We start from the raw sequence: 23,986 nt of genomic DNA, 5'->3' as shown, positions 1-23,986 counted from the left end.
GAATTTTCTATGTGATGACTTCGCTGATATTAAAATGTACAACTGCACGATGATATGCATAATTTCATTTAAACAACGTTATTTGAGCGTGCTTTCAGTAACTGCGAGCATTCTTTGGTATAATATTGATTATTACTGTTTTGTTTCTACTCGTGTTCTGTTATCTGTTAAATTCTTATTGGGCCAGTAAAGCTTTACCATGCCTGTTTTTTTCTTCTCCCGTTCTTGTATATACTTTCGTCGTATCACTGATGTAGATTAATTGGTAGTGGCTGATATCTCAAAACGCGATTTTTTTTATTGGCAAAATTCATCCCAGAATTTTGCTGGTTTACTAATATAACAATTTTTACGCTTTTTCTCTCATAATTCCCTACACAAACAACACAAAAACCAAGAGATATTATATAAATAGATTATTTTGCATTTATTTAACGCATAACAATTAAGCACAAAAATACAAATGTTTTAACAAAGTTGAAGCACATAATAATGTCAGAATCTTTACATAATGGTGTACTGTGTGGTGACTAACTTCTGTAGAACTGTTGAGTATAACCAGGAAAGGCAAAAGATGAAATTCTAGGCATATACGGCGATAACATAGGGATTGTTGAGTATGAATGCCGACTAATGTTCTCATTGGATCCCAATGTTAGCATTCGGGGACCAGGTTTACCTACACCAACAAACTGTGACAACTCTCGTGGACTGTTGTAGCTATTACTCTTGATGTGACGCTTTTCTTTCATTCGCCGATTCTGGAACCACCATTTAATTTTGTGTTGACTGAGTTTGAGTTTCTTGGCGAGTAATGGACGATCTTCAATCTGGAGGTATTTACTGTTGCTGTAGTATCGTTCTAATTCCATCAGTTGTGAGTTTGTGAAGATAGTTCTGGCTCTCTTTGGTTGTTGGTCGGACTTGACAGAGTCGTCTGAGCAGGAACCAGGTGAGGTACAATCTCTTGATGTAGAGTCTGTATAGTGGAAACTGGTATCACTAGAATGTGATAAGTCGTCTAATCGATTCCTCTGGTATTTAGTTGAGTAGGTCAGTAGAAGGTTCATTTCTGCTGTACATGATTGGCTACTGCTTGGTAGATATATGTCGTGGATATTGTTGACAACTGCGTCAGTGCAGATAGTCTCTGAAACCCTGCTGCTCTTTGACAATTCTTCAATGTTAAAGGACATCTTTGCGGATGCGTTCGGTTTATAAGCCATGTTAGACAGTATACTCGTAGTTTGCAGTTTGAAGACACTTTGACAATGAGCTGCTCTTGTCGTTTTGTCTGTTTTATACTTTCCTTAGTTGATTACTCCTAACGAGTAATGATGATTCTTGTCAAAGCAATGAGTGGTCAATAGAAGCAAACACACGCCATAACAATTACTATCTATTTAAAATAGGTAACCTGTGATTATTTTTAATCAGTCACACTAATTAATTAAGACAAACAATTTAACGATTTTAAATCAGTCACACTAATTAATTAAGACAAACAATTTAACGATTTTAAATCAGTCACAATAATTGATTAGGACAAACAATTTAACGATTTTAAATCATTTTGATAGAAAACATGATTATGCCATCCAAGCCAACATTGTGTAATACTCACTTGTCATTATTTAAACAAACATATGATTATCTGTAAATGGTAGAATTAAAATTAGATTTTTAAAAAGAAAAACTGAACCTATGAGCCCATTTCGCTTACTCGTTTCTTTTTTTAATTTGGCAAAAAGATTATGTGCGTTAAATGTCATCGAAACATTTTACCAAGATCTGTCTTGCTGATCATTTTGTGTATAATCTATTGATTATAATTTGTAAGATAATAAACGGATACTTAAAAAGTGGTTTTAAATTGTGATTAAGGGATAAAGAAAAATCCTGTAAGTATCTTAGGTTTATGATAATTTTTATCACTTGACTTGAGTTTAAATCTATCTTTTATAATGTTTGGGGGGATGTAAGAAAAGGTATATGATAGGGCAAAAACTCTTGTAACTAGTCTGGCTGATCAAGGATATTTAAATAAACTCATCATAGATACCAGGACTAAATTTTGTATATACGCCAGACGGTTCACCACGCCAGACGCGCGTTTCGTCTACCAAAGACTCATCAGTGACGCTCGAATTCAAAAAAGTTAAAAAGGTGAAATGAAGTACGAAGTTGAAGAGCATTGAGGACCAAAATTCCTAAAAGTTTTGCCAAATACAGCTAAGGTTGCATAATTCAATATTATTGATTATTGACGAATATTAGATTCATTTTTTTATTTGGGGGGGGGGGGGGTGTTTTATAAAAAAAAATCAGATTTGTCGATCAAATGGCGTACTCTCTCTGTGTGCCTCCTCCAACTCCTACTCAAGCCACTGGCCATTTGACATGTAATTTTTGTCATTTTACAAATTTCTCGGTGTATTGAATTTCAATTGGTGGCCTTCTGCTGTTTACTGTTTACTTTGGACGGTTGTTGTCTCTTTGACACATTCCCCATTTCCATTCTCAATTTTATTGTAGATATCATTTTTCTGGTCATATTTGCTATTTACAGTTTCTCTCTATCAACTATAGTTTCAGTGTCAACCAATGCCATAGGACAATAAATCCGGGCCAAGTAGGGTAAATGGTACCGTAGTTCCATCGGAAGAACAGAGGAGTAACTTGGTTTACATGTACATATTAATATAAAAAAGAAGATGTGGTACGATTGCCAATAGGACGACTGTCCACAAGAGACCAAAATGACACAGACATTAACAACTATAGGTCACCGTACGGCCTTCAACAATGAGCAAAGCCCATACCGCATAGTCAGTATAAAAGGCCCGATATGACAATGTAAAACAATTCAAACGAGAAAACTAATATTTGTATAAAAAAAAAATGAACGAAAAACTAATATGTAACACGTAAACAAACGACAACCACTGAATTACAGGCTCCTGACTTGTGGCGGGGTTAAACATGTTAGCGGGATCCCAACCCTCCCATAACCTGCATTGGACAGTGGTATAACAGTACAATATAAGAATGAACTATAAAAATAAGTTGACAGACTCACAAGTCGACAGGTTAATACCAGAAAGGTCTACAGGTGTAATCATGTCGACAGATTGACAGTTCGACAAGTGTATTGGTCTATTACAGTTGTCATTTCTCTCCGTCAAATTGCCAGACAGTCTATACCAGCCACCAGTAATACTATTCTACACTTATAAATTCTTTCAAACTGTCAAACATAACTTCAATTTAACTATATTAAATTGTCATCTTGTCTTCTTGTCAACCTGCCAACTAGTCAACCATACAATATTACCATAACATTTTTTTTTCATTTGTAGTTTCTTTTCATATATTATAGTTTTCGACAAAAGTGAAAAAATTGGAAAAAGTCATCCAGGGTCAAAACCTCCTGCCTGACAACTATTTGGCAATTTAGAGGATTAAGATTGCCACTGAGCTGATAACACTGTAGAACAGTCAGCTCCCATTTTTTTTTTTGCAATATTTTGACCGGTTTAAATGTGTGAAATGGATTAATTTTATGGCCAAGAGGTTTTTGAAATGATATATCATGGTATATGCTTTTTGTGTGATAAAATCGTGTTTCAAACGATAATAACATATTTAAGGGATCGATCGACGATTCGACCATACTGGTTGAATAGATTTTCTTATGTTGAAAAATTTGGAGAGGAACTGTAAATAACAAAACAGTTCAACATAAGAAAATCTATTCAACCAGTATGGTCGAATCGTCGATCGATCCGACCAATCGTCGATCGATCCGACCATACTGGTTGAATAGATTTTCTTATGTTGAACTGTTTTGTTATTTACAGTTCCTCTCCAAATTTAGAAGTGTCTGCAAAATGCGCGAACAAATTGTAAAATGGCAATAACTCGTGAAAACAGTCAATTACTTATTTGTATATCTTCTCATACTGATCATTTCTTTTATACAAAGATTATCCGTAGATGCTATAATTTGGTCAACACAAAAAGTAATACAATATAGAGGAAAAATATCCTTAAGGGGCAATAACTCTTGCCATCTAAAAATGCCTGTACCAAGTCAGGAATATGACAGTTCTTGTCCATTCGTTTTTGATGCGTTTTGTTATTTGATTTTGCCATGTGATTATGGACTTTCCGAATTGATTTTCCTCTAAGTTCATCATTTTTGTGATTTACTTTTTGCAAGAGATCCAATAATGAAACCTAATAATTTTGTCCATTTTTTAGAATTGATGTGCGTCTCTATAATAAATTCAAAGGTTGATTTATAACCAAATTCGGCAATAACTGGCTAAAATACTTATAAATTACAATGTATGTGATGTATGTGAAAAGGAAGTAGAAAATATCACTCATTTATTTCTATTATGTTCTGAATTAGTAGAATTTCATCTGTTTATGCAACAAAAGTTGTCAGTTTTATTTGATAATGTTGATTCTGACAAAATTGATAATTTAGTGTATGAAGAGGTATTTATGTTTGGTTTATTTGGATCTATCAGAGGCGTAAATGTAAGTTTTGTCAATTTCATGTTATCTGTAGCGAGATATTGTATCTTCAGAAGAAGGAATTTACTTAAAAATTTAAACAGTAATGTTGATCTTATTAGACTATTTAAATACACTGTAAAACATTATATAACTTACCTGTATGAATATTTGTGTGATGCAAGATGTATGAGAAATGTTTTTAAGAAACACTTTTTAAAGAATAATATTCTGGTACAAGAAACCGAAGGTGTCATAACATTTAATTTCTAATTATTGTGCTGATTATATATGTGATTATACTTAAAAACATTGCCTTGTGATATTTTTGTGTAATATGTAATATATCTGTTGTATATATATGTTGAAGAATTGAATACAGATAAAAAAAAAAATAACTGGCTAAAATTAACATTTCACCGTCAATAACTCAATAGTTAGATGTCCATTTTTCTATCAATAGAAACAATTATATATGCTGATAAGTTTTGCTTATGTCAGTTGTGTTCTATTAGCTTCAGTTAATGAAGTTCAAGTAAACTAAGATGGTTTGTGAGCTATTCATTTACCCAGAAACGATACCCACGCTTTTACCGCGGATTTGTTCTTGTTATAATGCGTTGAAAATTCATATGTGACCACTACTTGTAAGGATATGATGTTTTTGATAAAATGGAAGTTAATGAGTGGTATCGACAATCATATAATTTCAACTGACCATATAAGCTTTTCTTGTCTCATGATAGCCTCAAAACAACCCAAATGTAAACAGATATGTTAGCAGATCAAACTTTGTAACCTCAACTGACCATGTAAGCTTTTCTTGTCTCATGATAGCCTCAAAACAACCCAAAATTTAAACCGATATGTTAGATCAAACTTTGTAACCTCAACTGACCCTATAAGCTTTTCTTGTCTCATGATAGCCTTAAAACAACCCAAAATTTAAACCGATATGTTAGCAGATCAAACTATGTAACCTCAACTGACCATGTTTAGCTTTTCTTGTATCATGATAGCCTCAAAACAACCCAAATGTAAACAGATCAAATCATGTAACCTCAACTGACCATGCAAAATTTTCTTGTCTCATGGTGACTTTAGAACAGCAACATTGTCAATAGATCAAACCATATAACCTGTACTGACCATGCAAGATTTTTTTCTTCTCCGGTGGCCTCAAAAGAACCACAATGTCAACTGATCAAACAATATAACCTTAACCATGCAAGATCTTCTTGTCTGGTGGTAGCTCTCAAAAGAACCACAATGTCAACAGATCAAACAATATAACCTTAACTGGCCATGCAAGATCTTCTGGTCTCATGGAAGCTCTCAAAAGAACCATAATGTCAGACTGGGACAGACTGATCACTATAGGGTGAGCCGTCACTAGGGTTGGAGCTAATTATCTAAACAATTTGCATTTAGAAATAAGAGCAAAGTCTTGCCAACCCACAACATAAAGCTCTGTATTTGGTAGCCTCTTACTGCAAACTGTTACCTTATAAAACAATAACAACATTCATTCACCAACTTGCTGTAAAGTCAAACCACCTACAAAACATTAAGTACCAGTGCAACAGTATATATTTACACAATTTCCTAATGGTTTTTGAACAATTATTTCAAACTGCTTATGGTCTTGAGTGTATCAATATAACCATAAATCATTCATGTTTTAAAATGAATGCCCACATATTGTATAAACTCTTTTACTCAAAACTTTCAAGATTGGCATGAAGTAACATATAATTAATGAAATTTCATATGATCTATAAAATAACAACTAAATATGGTATTTGGTATTTTATTTTTAGGGTTACTAAGTAACAAGTCTATTTTATACAAATGTCTGCTAATGTACAATCAAAACAAAGGGAGACAACAACAGATTCTTCCATCAACTACCATGACTGTTTATGGATTTAATTCAACTCAATTGTGCTGATCAACATTTAAAAACTTTGATTTTTTGCATCTTTTCTGTTCTGCATCAAACACTTTTTAAACTACTAGTCTGAAAAAACAGACTAGTGGTTAATGGTGCAGACTGCAAATTTTCATTCTGATACTAAATATAATTAAAACCACTGAAAGTATATAATTATTTTTTTTAACAATTATCAAGCTTTTGCAATTTTTGTCAAAAATTTCAAATCCATTAAATGATTAAAATAAGATAATATAACAACAATTTCTTCTTCTGTGAGTAGTATAAATATATTTGACTTAGAATCATTAGTGACATTTCCATGGTGACATTACCATGGTGATGATATATTTACAAAGAGATTCAACAAGATAAAAATATGGAGTAAAGCATAGAAAATCAATAACCCTTCTGAGTAAAGTATCACACATTAAAAATCGGTGGTATAAAATACATACAATTATAATTCAAAACTAAGAGAAAGAAGATTTTAAAATGATTGAAAAGTGAGGCATGGATTTGAGGAACACTCTCAATCACAACGATATACATATATTACAACTACTTTAACTTACTCCTTCTTAACATCTAAGTTTTTCCCAAAAAACTTGAAGTACAAATTTAGTTTGATAGAAAGACACATGTAAGATAACTATAAATACATAAAATTGTAGACATCTCAAGACAACTCTGTTCATTTAAATATATGTCCAATGTTTTATCAAACTGCATAGTTTGCAATAATAATTCTTTCATAAGATCTTTCAATGTATATATTTTCTCAATTTCTGGAAAAGCATGTACATTGTATATCATTTAGAGTAAGTTCTAACACAGTGATGGTGGGATAACAGTTCAGAGAATAAAAGATCAAGAAGTCAAGATAAGAAGAAATAAAGCAAAAGAAGTATATATCAAAGAAAAGGAACTTTTGTTGTTTAATTTAAAAAGTCATCAAATAAAATCCCTTCTTTTGTTTAACAATCACATCAGAGCTGTATCAAACACTTATCTTAGGACAATACTTATTGCAATATATTAATAGTGTTGATATAGTGTTGATACAACCTCTGATAGCAGAGACTCTAAAGTGCTTTGCCCGGATATCTTACAGAATTCAAAGAAACTGCCCTTACTCCTCATTGCCTTAACTCTATTTTATACTGGTGAAACAAATCTGTCTTGGAAACAATTAATTAAGTAAGTCAGAGTCAGACCCTAACTAAATAATAAAAGATAGAAACTTCCTGTACTATTGCTTGATAAGTTTAGAAATTCTCATAACAATGAAGGTTCACATATATATAAATTTAAACTTTTGTAATACATAATCTGAATGTATATCATATTATTCTTTAAAAAAATGTTAAAATGTTAAAACATATAAAGTTCAAACTAAATATGTAATTTTTTTATTTTTATTGGACAACACCTACATTTTTTTTACTTTCACCTGTTAAATGATAAGTTTTCAAATCTTTATACATCACACTGTAATCAAAAATTTTAAATAGGTATTACAGATGTAACATAGATTATTGAATTGTTAATGGTTGTAACAGTCATGATAATTAAAAATATCTTTCATAATTTATACATGATAAATGCAAAATGTAACATTATTTTGTAACAAGTTAGTTTCTGAATGCAACATACAAAATACACCTCATGGATTGTGTTTTCACCATCTATCCAAAGTGAGTACCCCCCCCCCCCCCCCTCAAAATTTCTATAATAACTTTCATTGGCTCAGTACCAGGGAAGAAATGTGTACTCTTTTCGGAAAACGTTCAGTTAATATAAAATTGAGAATGGAAATGGGGAATGTGTCAAAGAGACAACTTTTATCAAACCCATGTCATTAATGTCAAATTGTGTATAACTTCTATTTCAGTATTCAAAAAAAATAGTTGGGCTCAAATTTTATGAGTCATAATACAAGTAATTTTGTAAAAATTTGAACACAAAACTGCCCTTGTTGATGAACTGAACATGCCAGTCTAAGTTTAATCTTAAAGGTAGGAAGTCAGACAAACTGGAAGTTTTGCCTATCAAATGCACAAACCCACTCAGGACATATGGGAAAAGCAAAATCCATGAGCTGCAACTCATTACTTTCTCATCAGATTGATACACTTCTATTTTAGCAAGCATTTCATATTCACAAATATACACATGTATACACAAATCTTTGAATATCCTTCGTGTATACTAAAACACTTATGAACACACACACACACATAACTTTAGGACAGGACAACAAATTTACATTACAAATTGTTTAATATTATCTCCATTTGACAGATTAGGTACACTGTACAATAATCAGTCTATAATTGACTTTAGTTTAATGGTCCATTTATGTAAATATATATTTCAGAAGGTTATCATGGTATTACATATATTTGTTAGTTGGTCCAGTATAATTTGAAAGGACAATTTATATTTTATAAATCTATAATTTTCAGTAAAAATAGTGGTTACATTTTATTTAACAGTAACCCTAATACGCATCATGTACTGAAAAGTAATAGCCCCATTAAATGTGAATTAGTTCTCTAATTTCACTTTGTACACATGAACACAAAGTAAAATACTGATACAATATATCTAACTTGTCAATGGAGATCAAAAGCTAACAGAATGGTGATGCTGTAGGATCCATTTGTTTAAAGTAAAGTTTTGTACTAATGTTTTCTTCCACTGGAGGTGGAATAAAGTCTGGTAACTCCGATATTGACACATTTTCAGGCTCAGTTTTTACACGAGGGTCAATCTTCTGCTGCGTCCTTGGGTCTTGTTTAACAGCTGGTTTAGGATTATTAACTGGTGGTCGATTGTAACTGTTATATCCAGAGTTATCTCTTTGTTCACTTTCAGCATCAAGTGGAGAACTATACTCCATGCTACCTTTCCGTTGTCCCCCATAACGTCTCTGTCCAGTCTCACTTGCCATGCTTGCTGGTTTGATCTTCACTTTAAATCTAGGATCATTCCTATAGTCTATTTTTGTTTTTGCAGAGTCACCACTTTGTGATGTGCTATCAGAATCGGATCCTCCACCACTTATCTGCCGACCTAAGTTATTAGGTGAGTCTGTATTTTGTTCTACCACAGGGGTTTCAGATTTAGCTCTAGGATCTCGAACTGAGTTTTGTCTCTTAATTCCTAAAGGATCCGGTTTTTGTTCAGACTCAGAATCAGTGGGATATTGTAAACTAGCTAATATATCAGAAGGTGAAGGGCTAGCAATTTCACCAAGACTTATCGGTAGTAATCTTGGGTCGCTAGGCTTTGGTACATTGATAACCATTCCTCCTGAGCTGCTATCGTGGCTCAATTGACGTGAAAATCTTGGATCGTTTGGTCTTGACGTAGCAACACTAGACCTTGGGTCTATTGGACGAACAGGGAGATTATGAACACCACTTGGTGGATTTGTCATTCCACGCATTCGTGGATCATTTGCTCTACTTGAGGCATTTTCTGATATTGTCCTTTGTAAGCGAGGATCTATAGGTTTAGCACTAGGTTCACCTTGCTTTTTCATTCTTGGATCCTGCAATAGAGCACTAGGTTTAGATCTAGGATCTGCAGGTTTAATGTCAGCTGACTGACCAAGTTCATGTGGATTTTTATTTTCCTTATGACTTTTCATATTTAAATGATCTAAGAATTTTTTCATCCTGGGATCATTTTTGAACTGTGGATCTAACAAGTTTATTCCTTGTGGGGGTTCTAACCTTCGTGAAGGATCTACTGTCACTATAATACACCTCCATTCTGCATCCCCTGGTCGTGAATTTATTATTGCTGGTTCACTATTCCATTTATTGACCGGTGGCACAGTTAATCCACTAGTAAATGTTCTAGGATCTGCAGGGTGTGGAAAACCCATGTGACCTGCAGGATCATTGCCATGGGGCATAGCACGAGGGTCCATATTGCGTTGTCTTGGGTCTCGTATAGGAGGATTTGTAGCTGGGCTGTAAAAAAAAAGTCTCCATTTAAAAAACAGTTAGAGTAACAACAGGTTCTTTTCTACAAATAATTAATTCATAATATATTTGTCTTATTTAGTTATTGACATGCTATAAGAAGGTGTGCTGGAGTCACATTATTCTTTATTATAAAACTAATTTCATATTTTTGATTTTTTTTAAACTATTTTATTCTCTCTTTTTGTCATTTTAGTTTCATCCATGTTCTTGGTATCTTTTTTTTTTTTTTTAAATCTTAAATAAAATTATTACTTGGCTGCAAAGGTTTTGGCTGCAAAGGTTATCTTTTATTTTTGGACAAGTTGTATGCCATTAATATATTTTATGTAAATGAAATAGTACTTACCCAGACTGACTCTTTATAGCATTGATCATCTGCATTACATTAATAGAGGAACCTTGTGAAGGATCAGATGTCTACAAATATAAATTATGAAAGGTAGTATAGTGAGGAACTCTGGGGATACAATTAATATAGCTTTTATGGTCAGCTTTCTATTCATTGCTATTGCTAATTATGAAAGTAAGTTGGAAACTATGTTGACCTCCAGATATCTTCTGGCTATTCTCATTGTTATATTGCTGTCTCAAAGACTTGTACCCAACATCTCATTTCAATCAGTAACAGTATTTAAAGTAGTTTGAAATATGGGTTATTGTCATTTTATCCAGAAAGTGTCATAAAATTATTTAAGCTTGTATAATCAAAATATTGATATTATTTTCATTAATAACAGCTCATGTGCATAAAGAAAAGAAGAATCAGTACAATTATTATACCTTTCGTATATTTCAAACAATTCTATTGGGTGAAACGTAATCACATGACATGGAATAATTCAATTAATTTTCATTCAATTGCAAGGAAGGACGAATAACCCTAAAGAATTAACACCAGCGGTGAATAACCTTTTGAGTTTATTTATTTGTACTTGAGTTACCTCCCATAAAAATGACGTCACAAACCTAAATAAACAACATGGCAACGTTCACGTTACACTGGAAGCCCATTGAGAGACGAGGAAATACGGCATTGGACATAAATAGAGCTGAGAATGGCAGCAGCCCATGATGTCTCTTATAAACGGTTCTTTTCAAGGCCATCAATATTTTATAAAAAGATTTTACTTTTGTTGTATATTCGAGAAAATCGAAAAAAAAATCGAACACAAGTGTATTTTCAAACGTCAGTCTGTGTGTTATGTTAAAAATATAGACTAGTAGGGGTTCGAATTGCACTTCCACTGTAAGTTCCGTATAATAAAACAATTGTGGCCCCTTAGAATCGATTAATATCCAAAATTGTCAACCCTCAAAAGTTATTTCACTTCGAGCTGCACCCTCAATGAAATAACCTTCTCGTGTTGACAATTTTGGACATTCACCTCTTCAACGGGCCATAATTGTATATAGTCCTACCTCCTTCTTGCCCAGATTTTTAAGAACATCTGTAAGTTTTGGAGCAACACCGTCATCTTCATCACTTGAGTACCAGTTGTCATCCTCAACTGAAAAACAAAACAATGTTCAAGTTATCATTTCCATGGGATATTGTATCTATATAGTGACATTAAGTGAGGCTTACATTGCAGAATCCAACTTTTTCCTATTTCTGACTCCTACAATCCTTGTTTTCATTTTCTGTATTCAAAGATCCTTCTATTTTCTATTTCTCACTCCTATGACCCCATTATTCTTTATTTTTTAATTTGGCATGACAAGTTAAACATTTTTACACATGACTTACTGTGGATTCATTTATTTTCGTGGGTATCAATTTTCGTGGATTGCTGAAAACTTGCATATTCGTGGATATTTGATTTCGTGGTTTTGACAATCTCTGTATACAAAGACTATTGGCAATATGTTGTTCGTTGAACATTTGAATTCATGGTTCACCTGTACCAACGAAACCCACGAAAATTGGTATCCAACGAATAATAATGAATCCACAGTATACGATATAAACTGAAAATATCTAAACAAGAAAACTCGAATAAAACTAATCTTGTTTTTTTTTAAAACAAAACTGCATAAACTATTTAGTCATCTTAAATGACAGTACCTTTAACAGGTTTTGATTTGTTTTCTTCAGCAGAGCTACAGCTATCTTTCCGTTCCCTTTTAACAATAGTTTTATCCTCTTCTCCCTCTGATTGGCCCCCATGTTGCTGTAGTCTCATCATTAACTCCCTTTGTTTGGCAGGTAACTGACAGAGTGATCCAAGATCTAACCCCATCTGGGCCAACTTTTTCTCATTTTCATCTGTTTCTTCATTCTTTATCTTTCCTTTTATAAAATAAGGTACATTTTAAAGATTATACACAACTTCTATACTTGTTAAATATGTAGACATTTCATGGTTCTTGCATTTTATTTCAAGTTATATGACATTTTTATGAAGTTTTATTTTTCATATGAAATTGATTCTAGTTTTATTAACATGAATGCTGACATATTTTTAAGTCCCTTTGTTTAAGTGAAATCAGCATGATTATTCATACTTTAAAGTTACTCTACCCTACCGTCACAAAATATACTACTTTATGATAGACTACTTTTATGATGCTGATATTGTAGCAACATGAAGGAAATATCTTGTCAAAATTTTCAGATAATATGGAATCATTTTATATCTGAGTTTTAAAAGAGACACAAGTGAATAAATTTGTTTGATAATTTTTTTCAGAACAAAATTTCATCAAAATATAACCCTGCTAATACTAACCTGCTTTAGTGCCATCCTCTTCAGTTTTTATATAAGGCATCTCATCATCCTCATCATCTCCTGGACTGTAGGCTTCCTCCTGGCTTGAATCTGTATTCATCATGGGATTTTTAAAGTTTTGTCTAGGGTCCTGACTGTCAATTCCTGGATGGTTTGGACTGAGTATGCCCATTCCCTGTCGAGGATTCTGCATACTTGGGACTGACATCGCCTGACTGACTTGTGGTGATATATTTGGATTTACATGACGAAGTAGTGCACCAACTATTGCTAAAGCTGGATTTAGATTTGGGTTGTTCATTCCATTTGGTCCACCCATAGGCCCTGGAGGACCCATTGGTTGATTCATCATTCGTGGTCCTTGTTGTCCCATTGACATTGGAGGACCTCCCATTTGTCCTTGTTGCATTGGACCCCCCATTTGTCCTTGTTGCATTGGTCCTCCCATCTGTCCTTGAGGCATTGGCCCTCCCATCTGTCCTTGCATTGGACCTTGCTGCATCCCTGGTCCCATCATATGTCCCATGGAGTTAGGTGGACCTCCCATCTGCATTGGTCCATGCCCCATAGAATTTGGTGGCATATTCATAGGGCCCTGTGGTCCTCCCATTGGTGGACCTTGCATTGGTCCAGGGGGACCCATCTGGCCAGGACCCTGAGGTCCCATCTGTCCAGGTGGCATGTTCATCTGTGGACCCATTGGTCCACCTGGTGGTGGTCCCCTCATTCCTCCTTGCATGGTGTCATTATAAAATCCAACTGGTCTGAAAAACAATTAAGCATTCAAATTATTTTTTGCAAATTCAACACAAGTCATATTTGATGTAATAATAAAGTCTGTTAAAACCTTCAACAAATGTACAACTACTTATCTTTACCATATGATATCTGTAACAGATTCTATATTTACTGATTTTATATCTAAGACCAGAGAACAATTATTTCATAATACATTCTTCTAGACAATAAGGTTTCTTTCTTCTGTAGTCCCAAAAATCAATCATAAGACATGTATGTCAAAAGAGACTGTCCCTGATTTATACTGTGTAGTGTGTCATAGGAATTCAAAGGAGAAGAAAAATTATTCACCTTGGAGGCTGTCCCTGATTTGGACCCTGCATCCTTTGCTGTGGAGAGTTATTCATAGGACCTCCTTGTGGTCCTGGTTTCTGAGGACTTTGCCCTGGAGGAAATGTTTGTATGTCAAATAAAGAGGGAATTTTCTTTATTCTTTCCATCTGTTCCTTTAAATGTCTAGGCGGCGATCCTGTTAATATATAAATATTTCCATATAACAAAATGTTACATTTGGTGTACACAAAAAAATAAAATTTAAACAAAATTGCAGTTATAAAAATTATAAGAGTAATTTCATTTGTGATACAAAATTTAAACAATGGAACAAGACAAAATCAAATTTAATAAATTTTCAATATAAATTCCATCTAAAAAATAAAATTGAGAAAGGAAATGGTGAATATGTCAAAGCGACAACCACCCGACCATAGAGCAAACAACAGCCGAAGGCAACCAATGGGTCTTCAATGTAGCGAGAATTCCCGCACCCGTAGGTGTCCTTCAGCTGGCCCCTAAAATATGCATAATAGTACAGTGATAATGGACGTCATACTAAACTCCGAATTATACACAAGAAACTAAAATTTAAAATCATACAAGACTAACAAAGGCCAGAGGCTCCTGACTTGGGACAGGCGCAAAATTGCGGCGGGGTTAAACATGTTTATGAGATCTCAACCCTCCCCCTATACCTCTAGCCAATGTAGAAAAGTAAAAGAATAACAATACGCACATTAAAATTCAGTTCAAGAGAAGTCCGAGTCTGATATCAAAAGATGTAACAAAAGAAAATAAATAAAATGACAATAATACATAAATAACAACAGACTACTAGCAGTTAACTGACATGCCAGCTCCAGACCTCAATTAAACTGATTGAAAGATTATGTCTTCATCATATGAATATCAGGTACAATCCCTCCCGTTAGGGGTTTAGTATCATACTATCATAAAATATATGAGAAGAACATAACCCGTGTCATAGAATCTAACAATCTAACAATTTTGAAAACTGGTCTCCATAAAATTATTGATTCATGTAATTCACATTTTCAGAATAAAGTCAATAAAATATTAAAATTGCAAGAAATGAGTGGCTGCAAAGCCTAACTGTTTTTCATAGATAAATTAATTGTAAAAGCTATTAAATTGAGATATAAAGATGTAATAAATACTATTATTAATACTAACTATCCTTTTCAAACATCAAGTTTTTACCTAGCACTCCTTGTTTCTGTTGTCGACCATATTCTTCCTCCTCACCATGGTGATCACCTCTAGAGTTCATCTAAAATATATATCACTTACACTTAACATAGACACAAACCTCTTTTTAAGTTTTATGTTTTACTGTTACAGTGAGTTTCTTTCTAATCACACATCTTCTGTTATTTATATAGAACATCTGTAAACAGTGTTAATAAAATATAACGAGACCATGTTGCAACCAATGTAACAGTAAATCATCAATAATGTTTCACTTCTGGAAATATTTTTAAGTTATTTCGAAAACAGTTTAAAATGTCTATGTCAATTCTAAGAAATATAATCTGATTATTATTATAACAACATACCCTTTCCACAATTGGAGCTGTTTCATCACTTGGTTCATCATGGGAAAATTTACAGTTATCACCTTGGTAACACTCCTGTCCAGTGTGGTAAAATTTACATGGATATTCACGTAGAAAAAGTTAAGGAATACAATTCAAACAAAAGTTAAAATAAGTTTAATAATTATCTCTTATGAACAAATTTTCAATTACAATTTGTACATATACACATTTGTTGGTGTACAGTACTCTGTATGTTTTGATAATTCTACTTCAATTCTGAAAATTTTTACATATTCCAGTCATATTGTGTAACTAAATTCCTACATTTTACCTGCAATTTAATCATAAAACCAACTGATACTCAAATTAAAAGGTTTTTTTTATTACTTTAATTAACCAGTTAATTAATAAATTTTCAAGTTGATTTCCAGATTCAGAATCAATAGTTGATAAAAGTCTTGTCACATACATAACAATATATTATCCCAACTCTCGTTACTGTTTTCTTTTTTTCTACAAAAAGGATATTATGCATAAAGATGCAGTTATCTCCCTTAGAACATGATCCTCCTAAGTAGTATTTACATAATTCTGGCTTCTTTTCACTAAATTCATGATTAAATGGACAATCGGCTCCCTGAAAATATAAAATGCAGATTGTTTTATATACAACTTTTTCTTAATTTCCTAAAATTCATTATTACAATAGTAAAACTTCTAATATCATCAGTAGACTTAAATATATCACTATTGTAAAAACCATTGTACTGATAGAGAGCACAAGTCTGACAACTTCTCCATAACCAGAATTTCATAAAGAGAAGTCATTTCATTTTCCCTAGGTTTCTAAAGAAGTGTGAGTACTGCTTATTGGTTCAAACTTTTAAAAAAAAATTGAAGTATATCTTTTGGGTAAGTCATTTAAATTAAAAAGCTTAAATTTTATAAAAACAAAGCTGATTATCTAAAATTTGATTTAAAAAAAATGAAATATTCAATTTATTCAACATTTTTCCTGTTCTTAACTTTGAAAATTTATCATGTAATAAATCCTTGATCATGTTTTTATTGGAAGGAAAATTAATTGACTGATGATGACATTTTCATCTGTGACATTAGGCCTACATAAAGTTCTTTTCCTAAATGTACAAATTAAACACATGTCTCCTAATTCTCTTACCTTATGACATTTTCCCTCCTTGTAAAACCTACAGACAGGTCTCTCGTCCATTGGTGTATCTAACAATGGCTTTTTCTTTGGTGGTTGTTGTTCTGAATGTTGACGATCAAATTTTCTTTTGTTGTTCTGATAATTTTTTTGTTTTTGTTTCTTATTTCCTCCTTCTCTATTTTTTTTGTACAAGTTCTATTAAAAAAACAAAAAATTTACAAATACATGTTTTGTATAATTCAATGTACATAGCTAATAATTCATTAATTCCAATTTTTTTTTTTTTTAAATAATGAAACATAAACAGAACTTGATTCACATTGATTCCGACATTTTATAATAATTCAGATATAACAGACTAAACAGTGGCTTTAAAAAAGGAAATAAGAAGATTTTGGATTTCTCTTGAAATAAATTAACTTTACAAAATTTCTTTTTATGCTAAAAGAAGATAAAGGTTAAATACCACAGATTTCTCTTTCTAGTTTTTTAAAATCTGAGTTCTCCTGGTTTTTTGAAATAATTTTTAATTTGCTAGCTTAATTTCATCATATTTCTGTCAGTATCCTGTGGCTCTTGAGAATATTTAAAATAAAATGTAATTGTTAATTTTAGTCAAGATAACTTAAACAATCTGAAAACCACAAAAATGAAAGTGAGGCGTTAGAAAATCCTGTCTTTGAAGGACTTGCCTGATTTTATTTATTACAATGGGAATGGTTTTTGGATAAGCAATTGCAGTTTTTGCTTCTTTTTTGTACTAAAATTTTTAGTTAATTATTCAATGACAATGGAAATTTGTAAAGGTTGTCTCCCTTAGAACAAAATATCAATATACAACACTTACCTCCCCTTCTTCAATAGCCACACTGGGATCCAAATATTCATCTCCCTGCATTAGACTCATCATGCTCTTCTTCTTCTTTTGTTTCCTCTTATCTTTATAATCATCATATCCTTCATCTTGATACCTACAAATTATAGATAACAACTATTTATAAGATTGGAAATGTTTGAACAATCAAATAAAACATAATATTTAGTTATAACCAAAACTCTTATCCTTTGCCTTTAAATTATGACTTTTTATAACTTTTCATGGTCTTTTTTCAAACTAATAGGTTTCATTTTACAAATACAGCTGTTTCTCAAACCGCACTTCTTTTGGGAGAAATAGAATATTGATGGATAATTAATTTTGTTTACATACTGCTTTCCAGTTCTTATCTGTAGGAAGCATCTCATAGAGACATAACTTTGGGAATGTTGCCAGTAAATATACATGTGAACATTGTTTATATTGAAATCTGTGGTAACCATACAGTCTAGGTAGGGATAGTAAAGAAATTTAGCGTTAGTTTGAACTCTTAGGCTTATAAACGTTGAAAATATGCCACACAACCCTATATTTTCACCTTTGAATAAAATAGTAGTGCATATGAACTTTCCATTCTAGGATGTGATTTTTTTCAAAACGTCATAGTAAAAGTGGTACAGTTTTAGACGTAAAGGGAGTTCCTATGGAAAAATGCATTGTCAATATCTAAAGAAATGCAACCTAGTATCTAACATTAAAATGAAGGAACAAACTACTTACTCTTCTTGTGAATCCTCATCATAGGAGGGACTATCATAAGGTCCAGGGGGACTGTCATAAGGACTGTCGTATGGACCTGGAGGACTATGATATCTATTTCTTCTTCTATCCCTGTCTCTGTCCCTCTTCCCATGATTACCATGACTGCTAGCATGTTTACTATCTTGTCTCTGAGCACCTTTAGGGGACTGTTTTTTACTTCCTCCAGGCCAGGCCTGCTGCATTTCTTCATCATTAACTTTGTCGTGGTCAACATAATCAGGTCTTCTTTTCTTCTTCTAAAATCAAATAATAAATTGTTAACAGATATGTCCCACTTGTGTAACCTAATCACAAGCTTTAACAAATTTAACCTATTACATTTTACATCCTTAAAGATGTTTCAAGAGGGACAAACACTGCAAATCAATCATAATGGCATTGGGTGAAGCTTAGGCATCATCTAATTCCAAATATCATTAGCACAGGGATGAAACAAATAAATTAAAGATGAAAATGAATAAAGAAATTTTGATAGGCATGATAGGTAATATTCAAACAACTCATCCTACCTTATGATGATCGTCCCTAGATTTCCTTCTTTTATCTCTGTTATCCCTATGATCTCTATGTTTCCTTCTCTTGTCATGATGTTTATCCTTCTTTCTATCCTCTGAATTATCAACCTCCTCTTCATCTTCTATTTCTCCTCCACTCTCTTCATTTTCTAAACTAGCATCAGTTTTCTCTGAAAAATTAATTTATTATAAATTCAATTAATTTCTTGAATAATAATATTCTTTATAATCTGAGATAGATCTCTTCTACTTTTTGCAAAATTATTTCATCAATTCATTGGATGCTAAAAGGTGGTGTTATTAACATAAGAAATACCAATACTAGTGAAGAAATGCTTGGATGAAATTTCTTATCAAATAACGTCTATGCTATTTGCAAACTTGTTTGTCGTTTAACTGGATGTGTTTCTTTAGCTTGCAAGCACTGAAGTCTAAAAGTTACATTCAACTAAAAATCAGAACATTTAAAGCCAATATTATGAATTGAGTCTATTATTGTAATCCATTTAACTTCATTATGAACAAAGAAAGATAACTCCAATTGTAAATATTACCAATAAAACATGAATCTTTCAAAATCTTTGTAATTTCATTGACAAGTACAGTTATACACATCATATTATAACCTGAATTTTGAGTATATATTTCATTGATAATTTTTGTGAAATGTTCATAGACAGGATGTATACATGTAGAATGACTTTTTAAGTTGTGTTCAACTCATTACGTCTTTTTTTTTTTTTTATCTCATAAGCATAAGTACTTATTAAGTAGTGATAAAGGCTTGATAATTGACCACTATCAAGCCAGCCAGACAAGGGCCTTGATTGCATGAACGTAATCTTTGACACAAGTACTAATATGCTAAAAGAAGATAAAGGCTATATACCACTAATTTCTCTTTCTAGTTTTTTAGAATCTGAGGTCTCTTGTTTTTTGGAGCTGGTTTCTTCTGCTTCCTCAATTTCACCATCTTCTAAAATTTCTCCATCTTCAGCTTCAATTTTCCTGAGTTTTTCTTTTAGTTTTCTTTGTTTAGATTTTAAGTATCTATCTTCCTCATCATGTTTTCTACTAGATTTTTTATGTGATTCATCGTCTGATAATTCATCAGACTTTCTGCGATGATGATGATCATTTGAATCTCCACTTGATCTACGACTGTAGTCTTTAGAGCCATAACCATCATCATCATGAGCTCGGCTAGGCTTATCACCAGAGTTTCTACGTGGGGATCGGTGTTGTGAATCTTTACTATTGCCAGAATGTCTTTCTTTCCATCTCTTCTTTGGTGAATGAGATTTTAGATCCTTTGGCTCATCTTGTAAATCACCATACATTTCATCATTGTCATTTTTCTCATTTTCTTCATTATTGTTTTCACCAAAATAATCCTCTTCTTGTTCCATGTTTATCACAGTATATTGGGTCTTATAACATCACATAAGTAGCTTTACCTACAACAATAGAATACATTTTTGTAAAAACAAAGTACACACTAATGGCAAGACTAATAAATGAATTGCAACATAGTTCGTTATCAAATCCTTATTTTTTCATAAATTCTTCAAAATAGCACCTTATTGCTCATACTTTTTCTAATATATATATTAAAGACAGCTAGCTTCTTTGTCACTTGGTCTAGTTGTCTCATTGGCAATCATACCATATGTACATCTTTTATACAAACATAACTTTGATGGCATGAAATCTTTTAATGGAAACTAGTATTAGAATAATGATGTACTATGTGGGTTTTTTTTTATTTAGACATGTTAAAAGCATCGTTAAAGAGCTCAAGAGACATCTTATTGTGAAAATCTCTTGTAAAACTTTTCATTTTATCACATCTCATATATATTCTATGAGCTAATATATATTATTGGAAAAGGTATTTTTTTGCAGCAAGAATTGCAAAGATATGTATTATAATTTCAATAACTTTGGAAAATGCATGGTGTTGTCAAAACGGGTCAACTTTTTTAGCAAATGTTTCAGGAATATTGTTAAAACATTTTGAGCATGCTGAGATAATGGTATTACTTCCACGATTGACAAAGGTAAATCTTAAATGTGATGCTGTCTGAAGTGGTTTTCTTATAGATTATGTTATGGATGTGATGCTATAATTTTTAGAAACAAGATGGTATTTCAATTCCCCCTGTTTACCAGGATCTAAATGAAAATTTGGGGAGAACACTGCCTTTACCAGAGAAGAAAGTGGAGCAACTATTTGACAAACTTTTTCTTACTGACTAAGGTAGGTTTTTTTCCTAAATTCCTAATTGTGATCTTCAATTCAGCTTTGATTCAATTAATTCTGAACCAACTTACAAGAGGTTTTAAATGATGGAAATAAATTTCAGCTATGAATATGGGGACAATATGAAAGTCAATAATATTATTTAGATATACTAAATCTGTGAGTACATTGTATGTTTCACATGTACTTATAATGATACATCTTCCTTTATATAAAAAAAAAAACTTCCTGGTCTGACAAATAATTTTAACATGTACCAGTTCCACTAATGACTTCCTTCTTAACCATGTTAATAGGATTTTTAAATGGATAAATTTAAGTCTTTAAAATATATATTTACATTTTTTAATAGATGCACTTGAATTTAGGAATTCTAATATACATGATAGCTGAATAAATGCTAAGACAAAAACAAATTATAATTGCAATAAAAGGGTCCTTAGTTTCCTTATTTTCACAACTTTCTTTCATTCAAAAATAGTAAAAAGTGGGTACATATTCTTAGAATCTCTATTCTTATTATTTATAAATATTTTTTTTTAAGGGTCAAAATAATGGCATGGTTACCTGCACTATGATCGGTTTCTTCAATCAATATACAGCACTAATGGAAAATCAAAATGATTTTTAAATCCAAATAACAAACACATTCAAATTTTTATTTCATAAAAAAAATTGACATAATTTTTACATTTGCAATTTTTTTTTAAACATATGTATGAGGGTAAATATTTATCATACTATTCATTTTCAGTCATTTCTTTGTCTTTGGGAGGGAGTTCAAAAGTACTTAAATAATAAAAAGACAAACTTTATTTGTAATTAATAAATAACAAACAGCTGGTAAATTATAATCATATTTAAACTGAACAGATTGGCGAAGATTTCAAATAAACAAGTATCAATTTACAGTGATGGATTGAACTTTGTATTTAATCATAATGATATATGAGCAAATTTCAAGAAATCCAGAATTTACAATTTTAAATCACTGTAAATTTATATCCATTTATAATGATCTCTCTCAACTTGTTGAACAATATTCCTGAAAGTTTCCTTTCAAATCAAAATTGTTCATAAGACATTGACAAATGTAAATATTATTTAACATCAACTATATTGGCAAAAAACTGCCATGACCAAAGAAAATTGTACATAAGAGAAATGGGATATGATGGATAGATAAGGGATTTCTTTGCATTTTTTAAAATCACTTGCAAATATTTTCCTTTAATTTACTTGCAAATATTTTCCTTTAATTTACATGGGTGATGGGATACTCATAACTTAAGGATACAGTATTCTCAATACTCAAATTGGATAAAGGACAAGGAAATTAGTAGGAACTTTGTTTCTTTTGTTTTGTTTGCTCTTCTGTGTGTTGTGAAATCCAGTTAATCTATTTTTAGATACACGTTATGTCACAGGTGCCCGCTGTTTACCTTGACAACTAATCACAACAATGGCGGTGAGTCATGTGATCTACACAGCTTTCCGGAAGTATAATCAAATCGAATTGAAGTCATATGAGCCCAATCTGAAGCCATCCTTCCCCCCTAAATACATTTAACTGCAAAAAAATCTTTCTTTAACTTAAAAATATTCTTTTCATGCAAAAAACTAAAGTTTATTAACTTTTTGTTGAAACTTTTATGATGAACAAAGAGCCACGTCACCATGTTTTGAGAGACGGGCATTCGACAAAAAAAAAAACACAACATAGAAATAATAACCCGGCGTTAATTATTAAAAATAAAGAATTACTTGAAATATTAGAGGCACTAGAAAATTTATTGGTGCCGTTAAGTTACATTCCATCCTTTTGGTTACAACACAAAATTTTAGTTCCAAGATGGCTCAGCTAATTTGCATAATTTATGCATAGTTTCTTACAATACCTTGCCAGTGCGAGTTCATTTTCCTTTGTTTTAACTTTTTTCTAAACGTTGCGTTTAGAAATTTATATATATTTCGTTGTATTGACGAATTATCCCATATATTCCTCGTCTGTCCAGATTGCTCTTGAGCTTGTGGCCAAACACCTTATATATTTGTGCAGGAGAAAGGCCACAGGAGAAAGACTTTTTGTGAACTAATATTACGAGTTATTGGGAAAGATACCGTTTTAAATCTTTTAACACTGAAGTCTTTCGGCTAGTGCATTAAACAAGACGGATTGTGTAAGGAAAACAGGTCCGAATATCTCCAGATTTTGAATGTATTTCCATAGTAGTTTGATCACTACGATTCCCTTACATCGACCAAAATGGCGACGTAATAACCTTGCGGGAACCACGTGATCTCATTCATAATCAAACAGTCTGTGCATTAATCTGCCCACGTAGCTAAGATATTATATGTTGTGTCAAGGTCTAATAAATTACCAGTACAGTCTTGTCATGATCATGATGATGATTAACAACTGTGGAATGCAGATTAATTCATGTTCGAAACAAGAGGTACACATGTGTACTGTAAAGCGGTATCTGAAAAAAATCAATAAATCTAATGATTATTTGTGGTCCTTTGTTATATTCCTAAAAAATGTCCTCTTTATTTTAATGCAGGGACATAAAAG

General features: G+C 32.1%; 3 protein-coding genes across 9 annotated transcripts in view; 1 reads left to right on the top strand and 2 right to left on the bottom strand.

The window, feature by feature from the left end:
- Window positions 1-441: 441 nt before the first annotated feature.
- On the bottom strand, window positions 442-1,262 carry LOC139529939 (homeobox protein Nkx-3.1-like). The gene has a single exon (XM_071325925.1). The coding sequence runs from the start codon at window positions 1,224-1,226 to the stop codon at window positions 531-533; it is 696 nt and encodes a 231-aa protein (XP_071182026.1). The 5' UTR covers window positions 1,227-1,262; the 3' UTR covers window positions 442-530.
- Window positions 1,263-6,320: 5,058 nt separating this feature from the next.
- Window positions 6,321-23,813, bottom strand: LOC139529934 (zinc finger CCCH domain-containing protein 4-like). Of its 7 annotated transcripts, none has more exons than XM_071325918.1 (15): window positions 23,793-23,813; window positions 20,035-20,602; window positions 19,140-19,315; window positions 18,589-18,866; window positions 17,839-17,962; window positions 17,001-17,186; window positions 16,349-16,457; window positions 15,839-15,948; window positions 15,456-15,552; window positions 14,277-14,454; window positions 13,188-13,951; window positions 12,524-12,748; window positions 11,878-11,966; window positions 10,805-10,875; window positions 6,321-10,443 (listed from the first exon to the last, which is right to left on the bottom strand). In XM_071325918.1, exons 2-15 carry the CDS (start codon window positions 20,552-20,554, stop codon window positions 9,093-9,095), a joined length of 4,278 nt encoding a protein of 1,425 aa, XP_071182019.1. In that variant the 5' UTR covers window positions 20,555-20,602; window positions 23,793-23,813; the 3' UTR covers window positions 6,321-9,092. The 7 variants fall into 7 exon arrangements, with proteins under 7 accessions (XP_071182019.1, XP_071182015.1, XP_071182021.1 ...); XM_071325914.1 differs by lacking the exon at window positions 23,793-23,813 and adding an exon at window positions 23,530-23,734; XM_071325920.1 differs by lacking the exon at window positions 23,793-23,813 and adding an exon at window positions 23,530-23,734 and having other exon boundaries at window positions 15,483-15,552.
- Window positions 21,241-23,986, top strand: part of LOC139529935 (transcription elongation factor SPT5-like) — a 38,228-nt gene continuing 35,482 nt past the window's right edge. The window contains exon 1 of the mRNA XM_071325922.1: window positions 21,241-21,405. Coding sequence (XP_071182023.1) covers window positions 21,325-21,405 — 81 coding nt within the window. The 5' untranslated portion in view covers window positions 21,241-21,324. The remainder of the gene's footprint in view (window positions 21,406-23,986) is intronic.

Source organism: Mytilus edulis, chromosome 7 (assembly GCF_963676685.1).
Source record: "Mytilus edulis chromosome 7, xbMytEdul2.2, whole genome shotgun sequence".
Lineage (NCBI taxonomy): Eukaryota > Metazoa > Mollusca > Bivalvia > Mytilida > Mytilidae > Mytilus > Mytilus edulis.
The sequence above is the reverse complement of the archived record's forward strand: the minus strand, read 5'-3'. Positions and strand labels throughout refer to the sequence as shown.

What these genes read in the sequence shown, in the direction of transcription:
- LOC139529939 (XM_071325925.1), bottom strand. Translation starts at nt 1,226, where the DNA reads ATGGCTTATAAACCGAACGCATCCGCAAAGATGTCCTTTAACATTGAA.
- LOC139529934 (XM_071325918.1), bottom strand. Translation starts at nt 20,554, where the DNA reads ATGGAACAAGAAGAGGATTATTTTGGTGAAAACAATAATGAAGAAAAT. An exon ending in AGGAGGGAAAATGTCATAAG is followed by an intron (nt 16,458 to 17,000) that starts GTAAGAGAATTA and finishes TTATATTTTCAG; the next exon opens with GGAGCCGATTGTCCATTTAA. An exon ending in CAGCTCCAATTGTGGAAAGG is followed by an intron (nt 15,553 to 15,838) that starts GTATGTTGTTAT and finishes TATATATTTTAG; the next exon opens with ATGAACTCTAGAGGTGATCA.